At 39.6% G+C, this 21571-nt stretch overlaps 1 protein-coding gene across 1 annotated transcript in view; it reads right to left on the bottom strand.

Moving 5' to 3' along the window:
- Positions 1-21571, bottom strand: part of Lrp2 (LDL receptor related protein 2) — a 193303-nt gene that overhangs the window by 10240 nt on the left and 161492 nt on the right. Inside the window, exons 57-71 of the mRNA XM_042694053.1 lie at positions 20973-21101; positions 19492-19611; positions 17960-18076; positions 16817-16933; positions 16008-16145; positions 14743-14865; positions 13216-13344; positions 11742-11873; positions 10341-10472; positions 8236-8379; positions 6267-6432; positions 5529-5657; positions 3631-3851; positions 2688-2864; positions 1746-1865 (exon numbers count right to left, since the gene is read on the bottom strand). Coding sequence (XP_042549987.1) covers positions 1746-1865; positions 2688-2864; positions 3631-3851; positions 5529-5657; positions 6267-6432; positions 8236-8379; positions 10341-10472; positions 11742-11873; positions 13216-13344; positions 14743-14865; positions 16008-16145; positions 16817-16933; positions 17960-18076; positions 19492-19611; positions 20973-21101 — 2094 coding nt within the window. The remainder of the gene's footprint in view (positions 1-1745; positions 1866-2687; positions 2865-3630; positions 3852-5528; positions 5658-6266; positions 6433-8235; positions 8380-10340; positions 10473-11741; positions 11874-13215; positions 13345-14742; positions 14866-16007; positions 16146-16816; positions 16934-17959; positions 18077-19491; positions 19612-20972; positions 21102-21571) is intronic.

Here is a 21571-nt window from a genome sequence, read left to right as displayed (position 1 = left end):
TTGCAGTTTCTCTATTATCTTATTAACAACTAAGCTCAATGACACCAAGGAACTTGGTTTTATCCACATAGTAAGAACTTAATTATTACTGACTGAACTGACTAAGTCAAATGCCAAACCAAGACCCTACATGGATGACTGCCACCATTAATGGACTTAATTAAAGTCATTTTAGGTGAGAATCTCAATACAATCCATCTGGTTAAAAAAAAAAATTCTGCTAGGTGCTGGTGGCTCATACCTGTAATCCTAGCTACTCAGGAGGCTGAGATCTGAGGATCACAGTTCAAAGCCAACCCAGGCAGGAAAGCCCATGAGACTCTTATCTCCAATTAACTACCAGAAAACCAGAAGTAAGAGCTCAAAGTGGTAGAGTGCTAGGCTTCAACAAAAAAGCTTAGGGACAGTGCCTAGGCCCTAAGTTCTAGCCCCATGATCAATAACAACAACAAAAATACATAAATAGTAATGCATGAGTGACAGCTTACCCAACAGCTCCTCTACAATAAACATCAGAATAATGTATCCTCAGCACAGAGCAGATCTCTAAGGTTATTTTGTTCAAAATATTGATTTTAGTATTGGACGCTTACCAATATTTCCCTAGCTGTGTTAGTATGACCACAGAGGTAAGGCAAAAGAGGAGAAAGGAAGAGATTTTTTTTCCCCTCTTGAGTTCACTTTCCAAACCTGACAATTTTTTTTTTTTTTTTTTGCCAGTCATGGTGCGTGAACTCTGGGCCTGGGCACTGTCCCTCAGGTCTTCAGCTCAGGGCTAGTGCTCTAGCACTTGAGCCACAGCACCATTTCCAGCTTTTTCTGCTTATAGTGGTGCTGAGGAATCGAACCTAGGGCCTCATGCATGCAAGGCAAGCACTCTACCAGTGAGCCACCTTCCCAGCCCATAAACTGACAATTTTTTTTAATTTAATTTAATTTTATTTGTGAACATACTGTACAGAGGAGTTACAAACTGACAATTTTTAAATCTGGTTAGGATGAAGGTTCAAAGGGTAGTTCCTTATTTGGCCACTTTTGCCCCCTGGTGGTAGAAGGTGGTTATATCACTTTAGTTTCCCTCCAACTAAAGTTGTAAACGTCCCGTGTTGGTCATAAACAAGCTACAGGATGAGCTGCAGGATGACTTTTTAACATGCTTGTTTAGCTAGCACAGTAGTTGGGAACATTCGTATTATTCTCTGTGACCTGTTAATTGTTTAATTCAAGAGTTATTGAGAAAAGGTCTTTCCAAAAAGAGGTGGTATGGGAATTAAATCACTACTTTCTAATTCTGGTCTTTGTTTCCTAATAGCATAAGGCATCTTCCAAATATGGCCTTTTACAGTTGTTAAAATTCTTAAATAAATATGTGACAAACACAGTGAACAGGATATTCACTGCACAAGCTCTTCCCTCCTCAGGAATATGGTTCTCAGCCCAGAAGACCTCAAGGAAGGCTGAGTAAATTCTGAGACAAGAATGCAGTGTGGGATAAAGGAATGAGGAAGAGGCCTTGAAGAAAACACTCTTCAAGGCATCTTTGCAAAACAATAGAACTGTAGAGTTGGGACACAAACCTTTGCAGATCTTCACAAATAATTCCCAGAATCCCAGGTCCCACTCGACTCTGTTCATATTTCTCATCCCTCCCCTTCCATGTATTCCCACTCTCCTCTGCATAGAACCCAGCACACAGGATTCTTCTGGCTCCTGAAAGCCCCATGGCTGCTCAGGTGGTCCCCTACCTGCATCACACTCAACAGTGCTTCCGGCTAGGAAGCTGGAGCCTTGGGGACAGGCACAGCTGTATCCTCCAGGTCTCAATAGACAGAGATGACTGCAGATCTGTTTGCAAGGGTTGGACACTGGAAAGAAGACCAGAACAGCAGTTAGCTCCTAGGAGACTGAATACTCAACTGAGGGTAAGCCCACCAATTGAGTGAGGTGATAGCAGAGCCCAGGTAACATCCGAACAGCTCCAGGCCTTGTGCTACCATCACAGTCACCCTCGTTTTCACCACCATCCTTGCTGCTCCCCACGCACAGTCTCTCCCCAGGCCCTCTATGCCATTTCTGTACGACTCCCATTTTCTATTGGCATCGCTCAGCTCCTCTAGGCCTTGGAGAGATGCCCAAGAAAGTGGTCATCTATTTGGTTCACTGCCTCACTTCAAAATCTCATCAGTGATAAATAAGTTGAGATGGTTCAAAAGACCAGTAAGAACCACTACTAGGTCAAGATTTGTCATTATCCAAATAAGTTACATAGATGGCCTGCCTAGCCCATGTAATAGACAAGATTTCCACTGTAGCCCTCCAAGGAGACTTGGGCTTTAATTTCCATATTTACAACAAAAGGAAATTTGTAGCTGTGACTCATCCGAACCACACTGGAGCTATTCAAAATATAAATCTTCATTCCCGCAAACTCTAATTCAAATTGGTCTGGGTTGGAGCTCAAATATTAACATTAAAAGCTCCTCATGTAATAGCATTTGATCTCCAATTTTACCTTTTGGGCCCAATGGTCTAAACGACTTACCCATACTGACACCCACATACTGTACACACACATAGCTCTTTTGTGCATCAAAAGAGGCCTATTATCATCGCCTACCCTTTTCCAACACTATAGCCATTATTCTGAAATGATAACAAAGGGCATTTATTCCAAGGTTGGTAATTACCTGACTGATTGTATCTAAGCTGATGAAAGATTCGAACTTGAGTGAGCCAAGGGTTCACGGACAGCATTTTCTCTTTGTTTCCTTGTCCAAATTTATTTTGTGTCCACACTTCTCCCTTCTCCTTAGCTACCCAGTATAACTGGTCTTCGAAGATGTCCAGATTGTAAGGCTTGTTTGCTGCTCATCCAGTGTGGGAGAACAAAACAAAACATAGTTCTTAAAAATCCAACACCCCAGCATGACTTTCTATGTGTGATGGTTTTCTGCTTCAATTATGTCTTAATACAATGGCTGGAAAACCCAGGTTTTTCAGGGACAGACTTTGTGTACATATGACTGAGAAAGTTCTACAATGCAAGCTTAAGATGATAGAAATTAAACAAAACAAGTTAATGAAACAAAATGCATACTGTCTGACATCAATTATAGGGCACTAGCTCAGTTCCAATTTGCTAATTCTATTCCACTTAGGAAAAACAATTTGTAAAGCAGAGATTTTTCTTTTTTTCACTCTTTTGAACATAAGACAATGCTGGTCAGATACAAAGACATGTACTAGATCACTGCAGTTCTGCAGACTCTGGATAAGGAAGCCAAATGCTGCTTTTCTTCCTGATGTTTCCAGCTGTGCATAATGAGCAACCTGGCACATGGAGAATGAACATGTCCAAAAGCAGTTCATATGCACACATGAGCACCACCTCAGGACAACAGACAGAAACATCAATTATTTCAGTGTCTGCTCCTGAGAAACATTTTTTTAAAAACTATGCATGCCCCCTCCCCTAAGATTTAATCATGACTAATGGATGAATTTCCATTTAATTCAGACACTGTATAAACCACTTCCAAAAACCGTGGCTGCTTCTTGAGAAAATAGACAAAGACATTCAAACTATGTTAATAAGTTATTTACTATATCAAATCCTAATTCATTTCCTACCTTCATTAACAATGGTTCTCCTATCCGTGCCATCATATTTTATGGTTTCAATCACATCTTCCTTGGAATCGCTCCAATAGATCCGGTCATTGTTCAAATAATCAATTGAAAGACCAGTTGGCCAACCAAGGTCCTGGGAAACTAGAACTACACGATGCTCTCCGGTCATCCAGGCAGACTCGATTTTAGGTTCTTTTCCTTGGTCTGTCCAGAACATAAGCCTGCAACCAAAGAGTTCTTTACTGTACTAACTCAACCAGTGGAGCTCCGCTCCTACCACAGAGCCATGACTGTTCCCAACAGCTTTTTGATCAACAGCTTTTGCACAGAGATATGAGTGCTAAGTGGCACTGGTTTTAAACTCTACTAAAGACAAGGAGAGCCTCTTTGCTCCTAAGCAGTTCTATGTATAAGACAGAAGAAGCAAAGACTGATGCTGAGATCAAGTCCACATTGCAAGTTAGTCTTTATCAGCAAGCATTTTCCAAACGTCCCTGCTGAGGTTCTGAGGACAGGAGTTAACATATGTAAGTAACAGAACCAAAGTAACAACAACTCATCGTGTTTCATGTACAACTATTACTGTAACTACAAAAGGACATACTGGGCCTGTCTAAATAGGGAAAGTATCTGTGGCCAATCAAACAAACAAAGCAAAAATAATGTCAATAGTGTCACTATTCTGAAATTAAGTATGTATATAATTATCCAAATAAATGTCAGGAAATGAAGAAAAAAATGACCAAACTAGTTCTCATACTGAGATGGCTCTCAAACAAACTACAAATTAATAGTATATCTGTACAGATGTGTTATTTTATGAATTTTAATAGTGAGGGAATAAAGGCTTCTTATAGCCAATAAAATGGGATCAAATTCTTAGCTGTTGCAATCAGATTATTTTTAAAGCATCTAAATGTAAAAAAAACAATCCTGCTGAAACCTTCACTTAAAGCAGTTAAATGTACAATGCTAAAGTTCAGACAAGAAATTTGGGTCCTCAGAAAGATTTCTCAGGTGTATCCTCAAAGGAATTTTTCTATCAAAACTTGTTGGTCCGACATGATCCCATGGCATGGTCTAAACCATCATAAAACCCACTCTAAAAAATTATTGAAGGACGTGGGGCTCAGTGGTAGAGCGCTTGCCTTGCATGCAAGAGGCCCTGGGTTCGATTCCTCAGCACCACATAAGCAAAAAGCCGGAAGTGGCGCTGTGGCTCAAGTGGTAGAGTGCTAGCCTTGAGCTGAAGAGCTGAGGGACAGCACCCAGGCCCAGAGTTCAGGCCCCACGACCGGACCAAAAAAAAAAAATTATTGAAGGACGTATGCTGATTGCTCACACCTGTAATCCTACTTACTCAGGAGGCTGAAATCAGAGAATCAGAGAGTTTGAAGTCAACCCAGGCAGAAAGTCTCTGAGACTACATAATCAAAATAATCAATAGAAACCAAGGCTGAGCTATGGCTCAAGTGGTAGAACTCCAGCTGAGAAGCAAGCCAAGACAGTAGGAAATAAAAATAAGATAATTGCCAGGTACTAGTGGTTCACACCTAATAATCTTAGCTGCTCAGGAGGCTGAGATCTGAGGATCAAAGTTCAGAGCCAACCCAGACAGGAAAGTCCATGAGACTCTTATCTCCATTTAATCATTAAAAAGCTGTGAACCTGTGGCTCAAGTGGCAGAGCTCTGGCCTTGCACGAGTAAAGCTTAGGGACAGTGCGAAGGTCCTGAGTTGAAGCCCAAGACTAGCACACAAAAAAATAATTAATTAGTTAGTTAATTAAATCAAAGGACAGTTTCAATACAACAAGGAAAAATACGTTGCACACATGTAATTTTATAAGAATCTAGAGAGAGACTCTCCAAAATATAAACAATTCCTCTAAGTACTTACCCTAGTTTGGGATTCACAACAATTGCAGCTGGTTGATCTAGTTGGGTGGTAATCAGCCACTTCCTATACCTTCCATCAAGTCTAGCCACTTCAATCCGTTGACTCTTCGCATCTGACCAGTAAATATGCCTGAGTTCAAAGGAGCAAAATTAAACAACAGAAAAATCAGATTGCTAATCTCTTCAGCAACCAGGATTGGTCATGGTTGATTTGGTGGCTTGGGCTGATCACACAGGAGTCCCCTGGAAGGTTCCAAAGATGTCCCCTTGGCTGAAGAGACTAGCAATCTTGAGTAGTTGTCTCACTGGCTAGAACTTTGAAAATTTTTCTCATTTCAAACCTCTTCCCCTGAAATGATCCGTCTAGATTTTTTTTTAAATGATTACTACGAGAAAAAACAATTTTGATCTCAACTGCTTTGCTGGGAGAATCGTGAGGCCCTCTGATTTCTTCACAAAATGTACAATGAGCAATATTGAAAGATAATTTTGGAATCCAGAAGCCAGGCCTGCGTGCTTTTCAACCTCTTCAATCATGTCACACATAGAAGACAAGAGATAATCTCATGTCCAAGGCACACTGGGATAAACAGAGGTGGGCACCAGGGCCAGGGCAAGCCCAGGAATTACTGACCTACACCAGAGGCTGCACCCATACGTTACTTATATGGTGCAGAAGAGTAGACAGCTCTTGCCAGGAAGACAGAATAGGCAAGAGGGAGACATGTGGCAAATTTACCTTCCAACCCAGTCCACTGCTAATCCATCTGGCTGCATTATATATTTCAGGCCCAGGTCAACTTCTTGCATGGGATTATTGCTGCCAGATTCAAAGTTGGGGATGTAGGCACGTTTGATAGCACCGAAATTAGAGCCCTGTGCTAGCACAGTGTAATACACAACACCTACAGAGAAAGACACACACACAGAGACTCATGTTAGGAGCAGGTAAGAGTGGAACTGGAATCTAGCCAGGGATTCAATTACTGACATCTTGACCTCCTCATCTTCATAATACCAACAATTCCATTATCAAAATGATCAAGCCTCAAAACCTACCATATCAAAACCTATCATAACTATACATTATTTAACAGATCACTTGTTGGTTCCTACTTGAAGGTAATGTACTAATATATATACTTTGACCAAAAGCCTATTGACTTCATAGTTTCCAAAATAGAATGTATAGATAAACCATATTAGACTTCTGACAGTTTGGAGTCATGCTCAGTATTAGTGTCAATTAAAAAAAAAAAGCCAGGTAGACAAAAAGTCCCTTTTCATGTACAGTTTTAAGAGCAGTATACCACACATATCGTTAAAGCATAGGAAGACTGTGGTGGATTTTTTTGAAAACTGGGCCTTGCTAATATAGCTTAAGCTAGTCTTGAACTGGCAATCCTCCTGCCCCAGTCAGGATCCTAAGAGCTGATCACAGGCATATGACACAACCCTGGGCATAAGACTATGACTTTTAAGGTATATATTAGGCGCCTGCTGCTTTCTTAGGTATGCAGCATTCTTGAAAAGCTTGTTGTAAAAAAAGAATGAATGAATGAATGGAGAAAGAAATAGAGGAACAAAGAAGGGCAGAAAAGCTTATTATGTATGTGAATAGTATGTATTTCATATGTATTCTTCCATCCAATCTTCAAAACACCTCACAGAAGTAGGTATAAAGAACAGCAAAACTACATTAAATTTCAAATGAAAAATTGAGCTCCAGACTATGGCATATCCTCTGTTGTCACTGTACTTGATTTTGATAGCCTGCACCTTGTATATACATATGTCTAATCTGGGGAGGGGATGGAGAATAACAAAACACTAAAACAAGGACACAGAATGACCCATTGCAACAAGGATACCCACAGGACAGGACATTATATTAGAAACAAACTTTACAACTTTGGGGGAGGAGGGGAGGAGTAGGGGAGCTGGGGGAGGGAAGGGATCGTAGGACAACAACAAGGAAGGGAAGGGGTAACAATGATGGACAAGTAATGCACTCATTGCCTTACTCATGACTGTAACCCCTGTGTACAACATCTTAACAATAAAATAAAGAAGTAAAGGGGAAAAAATTGAGCCCCAGAGAATTGTTACAGTTGCTTAAAGTCACAAATCTGTAGACCAGGGAGGCCAGGATAGAAGACAAGTTCATAGACTAACAAAGGTCAATGGTAAGGTCAAGCAGCTAAGCTTTTTGAGCAGCCACCACATATGTTGTGCTCCATGTTAAGCCAGATGCTAGACATGTAGAAATGAATCAAATCTCATTCCAAAGAGTACATATTTAGGGACTGTGGACAGCTAGCTGTATGGCTCAATGTAATATGCTCTGGCAAGGACTGTATAAACTGCTGTGCTCATAGGAACTCTGCTGAGAGCAACCATCCAAGATGTCAGAGGCTGGGGCACTGAAAGTAGGTAGAAATTTCTCAAGCATAAAATGATAGGGACGAATAGGAGCTGCACAAGCAAAGATGAGGAAGAAATAAAATATAGGAAGAAGTGGGGACAGGTTTGGAGAAATCAGAAAAGGTTGACAAGAATCTACAGCTGCTATACACTGTCAAGAGCATGCCCATTGGGAGTTTCCTTATGCATTCATTCATTAAAAATAAATAAAGACTCCAAAATTCAACATGAAACAGTCAATAAAGTCAATTTGTATCAACAACCAATGCCAATGTTATACTCACTGAGGCCTATGCCCTCAGGATCCCAATCATAGTCGATACTTTGGATGTGTTCCTCCTCTTCAAGGTACTCTGAGTACTTCTTAGATGAGATATTGTATTTTCGAATGCGAACATTCTCAGGCAGAAGAAACAAAGGTGGGTCCCCTGGGGATGGGGGGATGGGGGAGAATCAAGAGCTGTTTTATCTTGTTTGAATTTCACAAACTTTAAGATGTGAACACTGCTATAAAATGCATTGCAAGTGTTTTATCCTTTAAAAAAGAAACATGGATTTTTTAAAAAATAGGAATCTGCCCATCTCTGTTAATAAACAAGGCTGGCTGCCTACTGGTTTAGGAGACCTCTGATTGTGGACATTTTAGGCCCCAGTACAAATGGAAAGCTAGTACTTCTGCCAGGGACATTATTCTGTAATCCTTAGTGGAAGTGTAAGCAAGGCCGCAATGCCTACAGAGAAACCTTGTTTTCACTACAAGTTTCTACTTTGCCCACTGACATTAAAACAGATAAGACTGCCAGGCCCCAGTGGCTCACATCTCTAATCCTAGCTATTCAACTTGAGATAGGATCATCACAAGTGCAAAACCAGCCCAGGCAGGAAAGTGTGAAACGCTTATCTCCAAATAATTACCAAAAAGCTGGAAATGGCTTAAGTGGTAGAGTGCTCACCTTGAGCACAAAAGCTCAGGGACAGCACATGCAGGCCCTGAGTTCAAGCCCCAGGCATCAAAAACTAAAAAATGAAAACAGATAAGACTGTAGATATTCTACTGTAGTTATTCTGTCTCACAGGAGAAATAGAACATTCACAGCTTCATAAAACTTTACTAAGGGAGTTTTCACTTCTCACTCTTTCCTAACAAATTTCATGATTCTTTTAGCAAGTAATTATCTCCATAATGAAATTTAGCTTCTAGCTAATGAGGAGAGAGAGGAAAAAAGTCATTCTTGATTTTAAAAAAATTACCTAAAGTAGATTTTTCAACAGTGACTCATTCTAAGATGCTTGTCTAGAATTGTTAAAATGTAATTTACTTGCAAAATGTCGATTAAAGGCAATTTAGGTAACTTTTAAGAGTTCATTTTATATATTTTCTAAATCTTGACATTATGTGTCATATGGCTATTCTAATTTATGCCACTCATCCCCTTAATTAAGAGTTGGACTTCTTTAATTTCCTGTTTAATACAGACCAACTGTTCACATGCTTTAACTCCAGTTTCTGTCCACTATCAGAAATGTTTGGAAGATAAAACATTTAAATATGCTAGTCAAATGCATGTGAAGCATGTCCAATTTATATAACTATGTTGTACGGCAATTTTACCCTTAATGTAGAAAGTAAAAGCTATTTTCTTGCTAATTTTCTTAAACTCTAGTACAAATTTCAAGTCCCAAACAAAGGCCTATATACCCTTTCACTGGGATGTGCTGATTTAGATCTGATCTCTGAAATTTAGAAGATACATTCTTTCTCTTCTTGTGTTTTCAATCTAGAATTCATTACTGCTTTTCATCTAGCCTGATTCTCAGATACTAACATTAGCTTGAAATGTAAAACTAATGACTGAAGTTCTCACTGGCAAGGCCTCCTTTCTGTCTGCTCAGTGATCCATGAACAATAGCAAGGAGCTAGGTCAGCAGTGTCCTTGATCTGCCCTAACTCAAAATTCTTTGTGCTCCTCTTGAATTATTTAGTTTTAGATCTCAGTAGAGAAGGAGTAGAAGGGTCTCATTCATTTCTTTCTACTGATAACTATCTTCTGACAAGCTTATGTTATTGTTTTGAGTCTTCTGGAAGGTAACGTTCTGTCCATTTTTTTTTTCACAATTTTATCACAATGGAAATGAGACTATATCCAGAACAATAAGGAATTCCTGATTTATCTCTATCCAAACCTATTTGTTGGGAGATGGTAGTTAGTGTTTTAAACTAGCAGAAGAGAAGAGAGAACAAGAAGAGATAGACTAGCAGGTATTAGAAAAGACGTAGCTGGCAAATTAAAAAGAAGATTCGAGTCAAAGGTTTATTTCCTCATATCATATACTCATCAGCTTTTCTCTCTCCCCAAAGTCACTTGATGTTGATGTGAATGCAACCTACCATCAGCTGCACACCGTTCTCCATGATGAGTGCTCATAGACTGGAAGCCAGAAGCACAGAAACATTCATAACTTCCTTTGGTATTTTCACAGTTCTGAGGACAAATTCCAAATTGCTCACATTCGTTGATGTCTGCAGGCAAAATGAAACTAAATATTAACAACTGCTCCAATCGATTCCAAGACCCCATTTTTAAAAATTTAAATCCATATTCCTAAGCAATGCGGAACAAGAAGAGTACAGATGAAGACAAGCAACAACACTAGCATTTAAGTTTCAGATAGTGTTTCACGTCTTTTTCTCATTTAATCTGGAAAAGGAAATCCATCAAATATATACTATCATTAAGCCAAAAGGTCCCCAAACTAATCAGATGCAAACAACATGAACTGAAGCAGTATGATTTTTTAAAACAGCATAGCAGATTTTCACTTTCAGAAAACATCTGTAGGGTTGGTACTTCACTAGTTTTAGGAATAAGAGTCACTGCTGTGCTATTCCAATTGAGTTTTTAAGCTCCAGCATACCAAAGAACTCTTCAAATAATCTGAGTATGACATAAAAATTAGACAATACTTTATTATTATGTCTTTTATTAATTATAATGTAATAAATTTTGTTAAATTTTAATGTATTTCCTAAATTATTTATTCTGTTATAAAAATTAATTAATAAAATAATTTCATAATTAAATAATTTTACATTAAAGAGACATTTAAAATGCATAGTCATCATTGACAACCTTGATGGTTATTTTCCATCTCCATACCCTAAAACTTGTGTATGCTTTTGCTAAGTAGATCTATAATAAATAGGTTTCTTGACTTAAGATCAAGACAGAAATCCTGTTTGATTTTTTAAATTTTATTTTATGCATGGGTACAAAAGCAGCCCTCATAATCAAATCTTTCATTATTCCTATCAAATCTGCAGATGTTACTTTGGGTGCACTATCTGCTACACAGTTCACTAAGGACCAGCAAGACGGTTTGATGCAGAGAAAGCAAGTAATTGGCAGTCTTGAGTACAGGGGGCGGGAGGGTGGTCCTGGCGCTTGAACTCAGGACTGGGTACTATTACTGAGCTTCTTCTTTTTTTTATTTTTTGGCTCAAGGCTAGTACTCTACCACTTGAGCCACAGCTACACTTCTGGCTTTGGGGTGATTATTTGGAGGTAATAATCTCACAGACTTTCCTGCTCAAGCTGGCTTCAAACCAAAATCCTCAGATCTCAGTCTGCTGAATAACTAGGATTACAGGTATGAGCCACTGGTATTCAACTCATTCTTGAGTATTTTAATGACTAAAGCATTACAAGTAATTTGTAAAGGAAAATAGGTAAAGAACCTATGAAGTATTCATAAGGTTCTCTTAGTAAGGATGAGAGAAAATCTAGTCTACCTTGACAGGAGTTTCTGTCCAAAGTATCAGCTTTGAACCCAGTTCTACAGGAACAGATAAATCCCCCTTCATTCAGTTGGGTACAATTGTGTTCACACAGATTTTCTGCACATGTTCTTTCTTTTCCCAGATCTGAAAAACAAAATCCCAGCATCATTCATGAGTCATACAAGCTAGATCAGTCACAAATGAACCTTAAGCAACTGCCTATTATCAACTGGATAGCATCTTGAGATGGCTTCTTCCCAAAGCCATTGAATGGCCTACACAATGTCATCTACACAAATGTGTATAATATCATTTCCCATTATACACTGCACTGCCAGTCTCACATTCACAGCATTCACTTCTGTACTTCAGAACTATGACCCAGGGACTCCACAACTAAAACCACCTGCTCTCCTAATTTTTCATTCTATTCTATAGAGGTAGATACGTAGGTAGGTAGGTGGTAGGTAGGTAGGTGGTAGGTAGGTAGGTATGTAGGTGAGTGGTAGGTAGGTAGGTAGGTGGTAGGTGATAGGTAGGCAGGTGGTAGGTAGGTGGTAGGTGGGTAGGTAGGTAGGCAGGTGGTAGGTAGGTGGTAGGTAGGTAGGTAGGTAGTAGGTAGGTAGGTAGGTGGCAGGTAGGTAGAAGACATAATGAGATTAAAAAACCTCAAATAAGAGGAAATTATAATAACAAATTTGCCATATATTACAAGTCAATTACATATATTACATTGGTTAGGGTGTAATAAAATAGTCATGTTATACAATTGCTATTAGAACCAAAAACTGGTACTAGATGGAAAGGAACTTTCTAAAATATTCATAATAGGATGGGGATGTAGCTCAATGATAGAGCAATTATCTAGCATGTTCAAGGCTCTGGGTTTAATTCTCAGCACTGAAAAAATATAAATAAGTTAATAAATAAGCACTATGATTTGTGCTTATTAGGATTATGACATTATAGTAAAAAATTATTGAACACAACTAAATGTATGTTGAATCATAGAGAATAAATTATGTTATATTATATTTTTTCATATCTAAGACATCTCTGATGCACCACCATTTTATGTGATAGTAGATTGAAATCTGAGGGTCTGAAGCCAGTCTATGATACTCAATCTCCAATTAGCCACCAAAAGCCAGAAGTGGAGCTGTAGCTCAATTGGTAAAAAGCCAGCCTGGAGTGAAAAAGGTATGGAATAGCCCAGGCCCTGAGTTCAAGCCCGAGTACTGTCACCAAAAAGGGGGTAGGGGAGCTCATAATATCTAAGGCATGGGATTGTTACAAGGATGAAATGAGATAATCAATGCAATGGGTTAGTACGGTGTTGGTACAGAACAAGTACTCAATGATGGTTAGCTGTGGGAATGACTGCAGTTCAGAAAACTATGTGGTTATCATCTGCTTTATGTCACTGCATGCTTCAATTCTGTAAACCTGCGTTACTACAATGAAACATAAAAATGTGTTTACTTACTGCAACCTATTTCATCTGAACGGTCACCGCAGTCATCGACGTTGTCACATATGTAGTGCTGTAAAATGCAATTTCCATTGCCACACTTAAACTCTTCTTCTGTACAAGGCTTAGGAGTTGGTTTTCTACCTGTAATTTAAGAACAGGTTGAAATCCAAACCTTTTCTCCTGTGAAACAAGATGCTTCCCTCTATGACAAAGGCAGTTATGACTTCCTAAAGAAATGCATGCTTCCCTACATTTTCCAGGATCCCTTACAGCTAGGTTATCATATAACTAGCTCCAGCCAATGGGAGATAAGTTGTAAGCGATGTGTGCCACCTCTGGGCTGAAATTCAGGTGTCTCCAAGGTGTCTGACTCTTTTGCTGTTGCCACACCTTGCTGCCAGGTATGTTCAGAGGCATAGTTTACAAGATGACCATTATATAGAGGATAAAGAAATCTGTGTGTGTCACACCCCTGAGATTTTGGGATTTGTTGGTTGATGATAATTGCAGCTGCCTTGGTTTATACAAGTTATGGCATGATTAGTAAGGGAAATGGGGAGAAAAATTGGGGGAAACCAAGTTTTTAAAGTCCATTTGTGTAAGGTCTCAAATAAGTATAGTAACAGTATTATAATCATAGATTTATTTCTGCCCCAAAAAAGATAATAAAAGTACAAACTGAAATGTTGCCAGGGTAACACCATCCCTGCTGGGATGGAACTGGCAGTGAATACTCTAAGATAGGGCATGCTAAGACCCCCATCAGTACAAGGAATGGAAAAATGAAAACAATTAGGTGTTTATATCAATTTTCCCACTAATATCTCCTCAGGAAAAAACAAAGAAAGAAAAGGGTCATTGAGTCAGGGGAAATAATTTTCCTAACTTTGTCAGGCAAATTAAATTATCCAGAAAATTAAATCAACTCTTTCCCACAATGGATTTATTTTAAAACATTCTCAAAGCAGAAGGACAGTACAAATAGGTCCAATGCCTAAAGGATTAAATGCAGCCACTTTGAAACTTCTCTATAAAACTAATCTACTATGTTTTTTCTCTTCCGGGAACTAAATTTCCATTTTTCAAGAAGATTAGATGACACCAGCGGTGACACAGCTTGGCTTCATCTTTCCAGCTGGAGATGAGAAAGAATATTTATTCACCTGCAAGATTAGCAACTGACAGGCTGTCAATGAGACCATGCCTCATTGTTGAAAAGAACGAATTACCTTATTGAGTATGACACAAACAATATTTAAGGCTTGCTTTCATAGATGATAAAGGAAAAGAAAACACAGTATTCAATGTTGAAAAAGATTGAAATGTTAAGGGATTTGCTAACCTCTTGCTCAAATGAGATAACAGGACTTCACCTGAGTTATACATGTGTTTTACAGTCTTACAAACACCTGTGTCACCGGATTATAGGCACCACTTGAGCCTCCACTGAATGAACCTAATTGTCCCACAGGTACATTTTGCAAACTGCAGACAATTGGCAGCCCTCATTCATCCTTCCCCCCTTTTCCTTTTGCTTACAGTGCTCCACTTTCTCATCAGTCCCATCTCCACAGTCATCCAGAGTGTTGCACAGCTGGTGAAAATAAATGCAGCGACCATTGTCACACCGGAAACGGGAAGGCGCTTCACAGGTAACATTGACTGAAAGGAAAGATGGAGAGATGAAATTGTGAGTTAAGAGGAGAATATGAATACCTAAAACCCAGAACCCCGTGCTTGTCCAGTTCCGGGATTGCTTCCTTCCTTCCTTCATTTGCTTATGAATCAATCAACAAGCACATCTTGAGTCTCTACTATGCACCAATGAGGAACAAGAAAGACACAATCCTTGTCTGCCTGGAACTTTATTCCAACAGGAAGAAACTTCACACATGGACCACTAAGGGGCATTCAATGGGAGAGTTCATACTCTATGCAGGGAGGAAGGGTCAGAAGAGGCTCCATGGAGGAGGAACATGGCAAAATAGGGACCTTGAGAAAGGTCTCTGTTGCTAGAGTACAGAGTGAGGAGAACAGCAATGATCATGAGAGAGGAGAGGCTAGTAGAAGATGGACTTCTACCATACTAGCCTGTTTGGTCTTCCAGATTTCCAGCTGCCATTGACTCTCCAGAGCATTAAGTATTAATCAGATTTTTAGTCTAAATTCCCCATTACACTCTTATCTCCAATTAGCCACCAAAAAGCCAGAAGTAGAGCTGTGGCTCAACTGGTAGAGCACCAACTTTGAGTAAAAAAGGTAAGGAACAACACCCAGCCCCTGAGTTCAGGCCCCAGTACTAGTACACACACAAAACAAACACACACACACACACACACACACACACACACAGCCCACAATGAGAGAGAATTATAAGGCCTTGAATTATGAAATTAATGGGAAATGACTATATAAGTAAGTATAAGGATTGTCTAAAGGTCCAGGGATTTGGAGAATGGACTTTAAAGAGCACCAAGTAGGACAGAGCAAGAGAGCAGCAATCTACCCCTTTACTCCTCTGCAGACTTCAGCTTCAAGAGACCTGCCTCCATTTAGGCACATTGTGTTGCCAAGTCGGATTTCTTGTGAATAAATTGTTTATGTTTAAATCCATGAACACAGTTCAAGTTTCTCCGATTCCACATAGAGAAATGAAGACCAAGTGAAATCCCATCAATACTGATTATGTATCTTATTCTCAAAGACTATCTAACTGCCCCCCACAGTAGCACACTGCGTGTAAGAAACATCAAGACTGTGCCAGACAATATCACTTCCATGCAGTCCATTCCCTCTGCTCTTACAGCAAAGGTGAAGCTCTTCATCAGAACCATCGACACAGTCGTTATCTCCATCGCATATCCAACGTGGCTGGATACAAACGTGGTTTTCACATTCGAACATAGAAGCCGGACAGTATGCACCATTGGGAAAGCGAGTAGCTGTTGGAGAAGAGGAGACAAAAATTATGAGATGAATTTACTCGTTTGGGGATGCTTTTCCAGTCTTTGTCCCTTAGATCTTTCTATTTTAACCCACTCATCCTTATGGATTCATCCTCATAGCCTTAATAGGGTATGTCTTAAATGTGCAAGTATAACTAAATGTTCAACTATACCAGAACTGACATTAAACATCATGCATTTCAAAACTCACTTTACACTCATCTCTTTACATCATCTTTACATACTCTTTCTGATTTTTAAAGGTGAATCACTGAATAAATCATACTAATTCCCCATTTAAATCATTTTTATATCTTCATGCAATTTAGAGAATTTTGATGATATAAATTCCATATAGCCCTACTACTCAGCATAAATTATTTGTACTAATTTATTCATTGTCCAAACTTTCTTTACCACAGATGTTTTATTTAAGTAATGATTTATATAGCAACTAATAACATGCAGTTTTTAGCCCCGACTACTAGATATTTAAAACATTGTTAATGAAATGAACTTGAATGACCACTATGAAAATGGTATGACTCAGATCTCAGGTGAACAGAAAACACCAGTCTTTTTCATCTACGAAGTGGTAGGTACTGGATATCTAAACGATGCCGTCGACACAGCCTGTCACACAGGATCCCAAGGAGCCAGGAACTTACGGCAAGTGGTTTCATCAGAGGCATCCAAACAGTCAGCTGTTCCATCACATTTCAGTTGGTTGGAAATGCAGTGTCCACTTGTACACTGAAAATCTTCAGGATGGCAGGTCATCATCTCTGAAGAAAAAGAGACCATCATTCCTTAAGGCCTTGTCATTTGCAGACAGGTAGTAATACAAAGTGTATAGTGAGGACTTCATCCCCTGTCTAGCCACAGCTTGTACCTAACTTACAGCAAGCCCACAACTGTAGTCACCAAATAAACAGACTCTCAAAATTCACACCATCTCCACTTGACATAGAAACCTCCTCACCTTCCTCATTTCCAGTTCTCAAAGCCTTCCCTCTGATACCAGAATTCCCCAACTTTTCCTGTCACCTGACTTCCCTCAGATCCAACATTCAAAATTATAAAAATTACTTGGAATATCTCCAGGCACCAGTGGCTCATGCCTGTAATCTTAGCTACTTAGAAGGCTAAGAACCGAGGATCTTGATTTGAAGCCAATTGGGTAGGGAAATCACTGAGACTCTCATCTCCAATTAACTACCAAAAGAATCTAGAAGTAAAGTTAGGGACAGTGCCCAGGCTCTGAGTTCAAGCCCGAGGACGTGGACACACACACACACACACACACACACACACTACTTGGAAGTTGGGATATGCCAGGACAATCTTTTGAGGAAAAGTAGGAAGGTCAATGGCTTTGTTTATAAGGTGAGGATAGATAAAAATATCCTAAAGAATGGCTAGCTTTAAATGAGACTTTCAAAATTCCTGGCTGTTTTCTTCTATTAGGATTGGTCTAAACTGCTATAGGTTAAAAAATAAAGCAAAGAAAATGAACTATACTTGTGGGCAGGGACAGAAAGAGGATCCTGGGAGTTAGTGAAAGGGGTGACATTGTCATCACCTGACTTATAAAATGACAACCCCTCTGTACAACACCTTCATAATGGCAAAAGTATATTTTTTAATTAAAATAAAGAAGATAGAAGACACTACAACATGCTAAGGTTTATATGTTACATAAATTATACAAAGGTCATTTTATTCTTCTAAAGAACCTTGTCAACACTAGCTTGAAGTCCCTACTCTGTTACAGTATAAGATTCTATAAAATATATGCCTCCAACACTTACCACAGTCCCGTTCATCTGAGTTGTCCCCACAATCATTGTACTGGTCACAGACCCATCGAGAAGGAATGCATTGCTCATCAGAGCAGCGAAACTCACTCTCTGTACACTCCCGAGGAGCTGAAAAAGAAAGAATGTGGCCGTGAGTGTGCACCAGGAATCACACACAGAAGATAGGCCCGGAAGCTGGTAGTTCCACATTCATGCCCAATACCCTTCTGTGTTCCAGGCCCAGAAGTCTGTTTGGGAAAAACATTCACCTTCTAAAACAAGACGTCTGTCTTAATTTTAAGGCTTATACAGAAGGGTCTCTAAGAAGTTCATCCAAAGGTGATTTGACTATAAGATAATTTTTTATTTCATAAAACTTGAGATTACCTCTTATATGATTCAATAGGACTGTTTTTTGTAATGAACAACAAAATGTTAACATTTGATCAAGCTCTCATGTAAAAAATATTTATGTATTTATTTGTTCATAGCCCAGGGATTTGGATTCAGAAGCGCAAGCTTACTAACAGATATTCTACCACTTGAGTCATGCTCCTAGTCCTTGAATAAGAACTAGAACTTTTTAGGTGCTGGGCGCTGGTGGCTCACGCCTGTAATCCTAGCTACTCAGGAGGCTGAGATCTGAGGATCGCGGTTCAAAGCCAGCCCGGGCAGGAGAGACCGTGAGACTCCTATCTCCAATAAACCACCAGAAAACCGGAAGTGGCGCTGTAGCTCAAGTGGTAGAGCATTCGCCTTGAGCTGAAGAGCTGAGGGACAGTGCCAAGGCCCAGAGTTCAAGCCCCACGGCCGACCAAAAAAAAAAAAAAAAAAAGAACTTTTTAGGTGACTAGTATTTGCAGGTATAATCAATATTGCATAATGATATCACTCCTTACTTCCAAATGGTAGCTAAAGTTAAGCTGTACTTTGGAATTTTGAAATTTTAAAACATATCATTAGGGTCATTAGGGAAAACCTTACTAAGCAGGGCCTTACCTTCTACTTTTCTTGGTACTGATTATTTCTGTCTCACTTATATTTGTCCTTTATCATAAGTTACCTCTTCGGATTAAAAAAAAAAATTGAGTACACTAAGCACCAGTGGTTCATGTCTGTAACCCTAGTAACTCAGGAGGCTAAGATATGAGGATCACAGTTTGAAGCCAGCCAGAATAGGAAAGTCTGTGAGACTCTTATCTCCACTTAACTACCAAAAAAGCTGGAAGAGGAGCTATGGCTCAAAGTGGTAGAGCAACAGCCTTAAGCAAAAGAAGCTCAGGGACAGTACCCAGGCACTGAGTTCAAGCCTTAGGACTGGCACAATTTTTTAAGCAATTTTAAAAAAGTTGAGTAAATAAATGTGATTGACCAAAACTATACTTCACCAAATATCATCCTCCTGAAGCTTAGTTAAAAATTATCCTAGAAGGAAATGCATCCTCCTGCTCTTTGAGGATGAGTGGCACAGACAGATGAATTATGGGCCAAAGCAGATGCCCAGCCCTAATAGCACTCAGGATCACCAGACCCTTATCACTTACCACAGTTTTCCTCATCTGAGTTGTCTCCACAGTCATCCTGCCCATCACACTTCCAGCGAAGAGGGATGCAGTGGTGATTTACACAGCGGAAATCCCCCGAAGGATTGCATGTTAGCTCCTCTGCAGAAAACAATCACAGTCAAGGCTCCAAAAGCCAATGGTCAAGAAATGTACTAAGTCATACTGGTCTCCTTGTAAGACAGTCTGGAAATTATGCTACCATGTTCTTGAAGCTTTCAGAGAAAGGAATGCCGGCAACATTCATTTGTCAATCAATACTCACTTCAACTAAAAAGCTGAAGTTGAACCTATCCTAATCCCTGAAATTAGATCTGTTCCTTTTTATAGAAACTGCTCCAAAAATAAATTGGTGTCTGGTTTATCATTTACAACAAAGGCCTGGTAAGAGAGACTGAAAGACATGATCACATTACCTTCGGTGCTTTGGGCACATATTAAATGACCACAGCTATGCAATCCAATAGATGATTGGAAGAAAAGTCAGAAAGACATTCAGAATGTGACAGGCATCAAATAAGATACATTCTGATTTGGAAATGTTTCTTTGGAGATTATATATATATATATATATATATATATATATATATATATATATATCAAGTCTTTACTGCCTTTCACCAATTTCAACCAAGCTATAAAATTTTACTAAATCAAAATTTCAATTATAAATAAGGATTCTACCTTTAAGAGAAGTTACACAAGTTCCTAACATTTACTTTTTTCCTCCTGGTGGTACTGCAGTTTTAACTCAGGGACTCATGCTTATTAGGCAGGTATTTACTGTTGAGCCATGCCTCTAGTCCCTTTCTGCACTGGTTATTTTTTAGACGTGGTCTAGGACACATGCCTAAACCATCTTCCATCTAGTTTATACTTCCCATCATAGCTAGAACAACAGGTGTACACTGCTGTGCTTGGCTTCTTCTGTTGAGATGGGAAGTCTTATGAACTGTTTTGCCTGGGCTAGCTTAGAACCATGATCCTCTTGACCTCAGCATCCCATGTACCTGGAATGACAGGCACTGTACCCATCTATTAGTTGAGAAAAAGTTGTATCTGTATGTCCAGGCTAGCCTTGATCTGTGATCATCCCCAACCCAGCCTTCTAAGAAGTCAATATAGCCATGAGCCACAGGTACCTTGCTCCAATATCTTGATAATATCTTTTTCAACTACAGCATCATTTGGGATCAGATATCATTTGAGATGAGATAAATTACATTCCCCTAATAATTTTTCGAACTGCTATGAAAAATGTAACATGTTTGTAAAGGATCAACAAATTATTCTTTTTCAGAACAAAAACAAACAAACCAGGACCAATGACAGGAAATCCACTCTTGACCCCGGAATGATTTTGCCTCCCCTCCCCCAACCCTCACTCCCCTACAGCTCCCCCCCCCAACCCTCACTCCCCTACAGCCCCCCCCCAACCCTCACTCCCCTACAGCCCCTCCTACCACAGCCCTGCTCATCACTGTTGTCCCTGCAGTCGTCCACACCATCGCACACAGCCCACTGGGGGACACAACGGTAGTTCGTTTTGCAGCTGAATTCTGTGTGGTTGTCACAGTTATAGGCAGCGCTCACTGAAAAGGGGGAAGATAGCAAAGTCAGACTTGAGGTCTCAGTCTGCTGGGAAATGGCACTGGAAGGCATCTTTCCAGTGGTTCCTCAAGGTCTTAGTGCTGATGAGTAACTGCAGCCATGTCACCCACTAAATGGATGACAGGGCCATACATCTGCTTTAGGTGTGATCTAACTACTATGAGCAGGACTCAAAACATTGAGTCCTAAATTTGCTCTCTATCTCAGCACCATGCATTTGTTTTGCAGTGTAATTTGGCAGGGGGTGGGGGGGAGTGAAAAGTAGGTTTGAAGTAAAATATATAAGTTGAAGGATTTGTCCTGCCACTAACACTTCTGGAATACAACCTTCACTTCTTCACATGTAAAAGGAGCATTACCTAGCTCTCAACTTCCCTGCTTCAGCGTGTTCTCAAATGAGAACATACTAGATATACAAAATGTGAGTGTTCTTATGGTCATGGGCTGCATG

Source organism: Dipodomys spectabilis, unplaced genomic scaffold (genome assembly GCF_019054845.1).
Source record: "Dipodomys spectabilis isolate Male_0828 unplaced genomic scaffold, ASM1905484v1 ptg000174l, whole genome shotgun sequence".
In the NCBI taxonomy this organism is placed as follows: domain Eukaryota; kingdom Metazoa; phylum Chordata; class Mammalia; order Rodentia; family Heteromyidae; genus Dipodomys; species Dipodomys spectabilis.
This window is presented reverse-complemented; position numbering and strand designations above follow the sequence as displayed.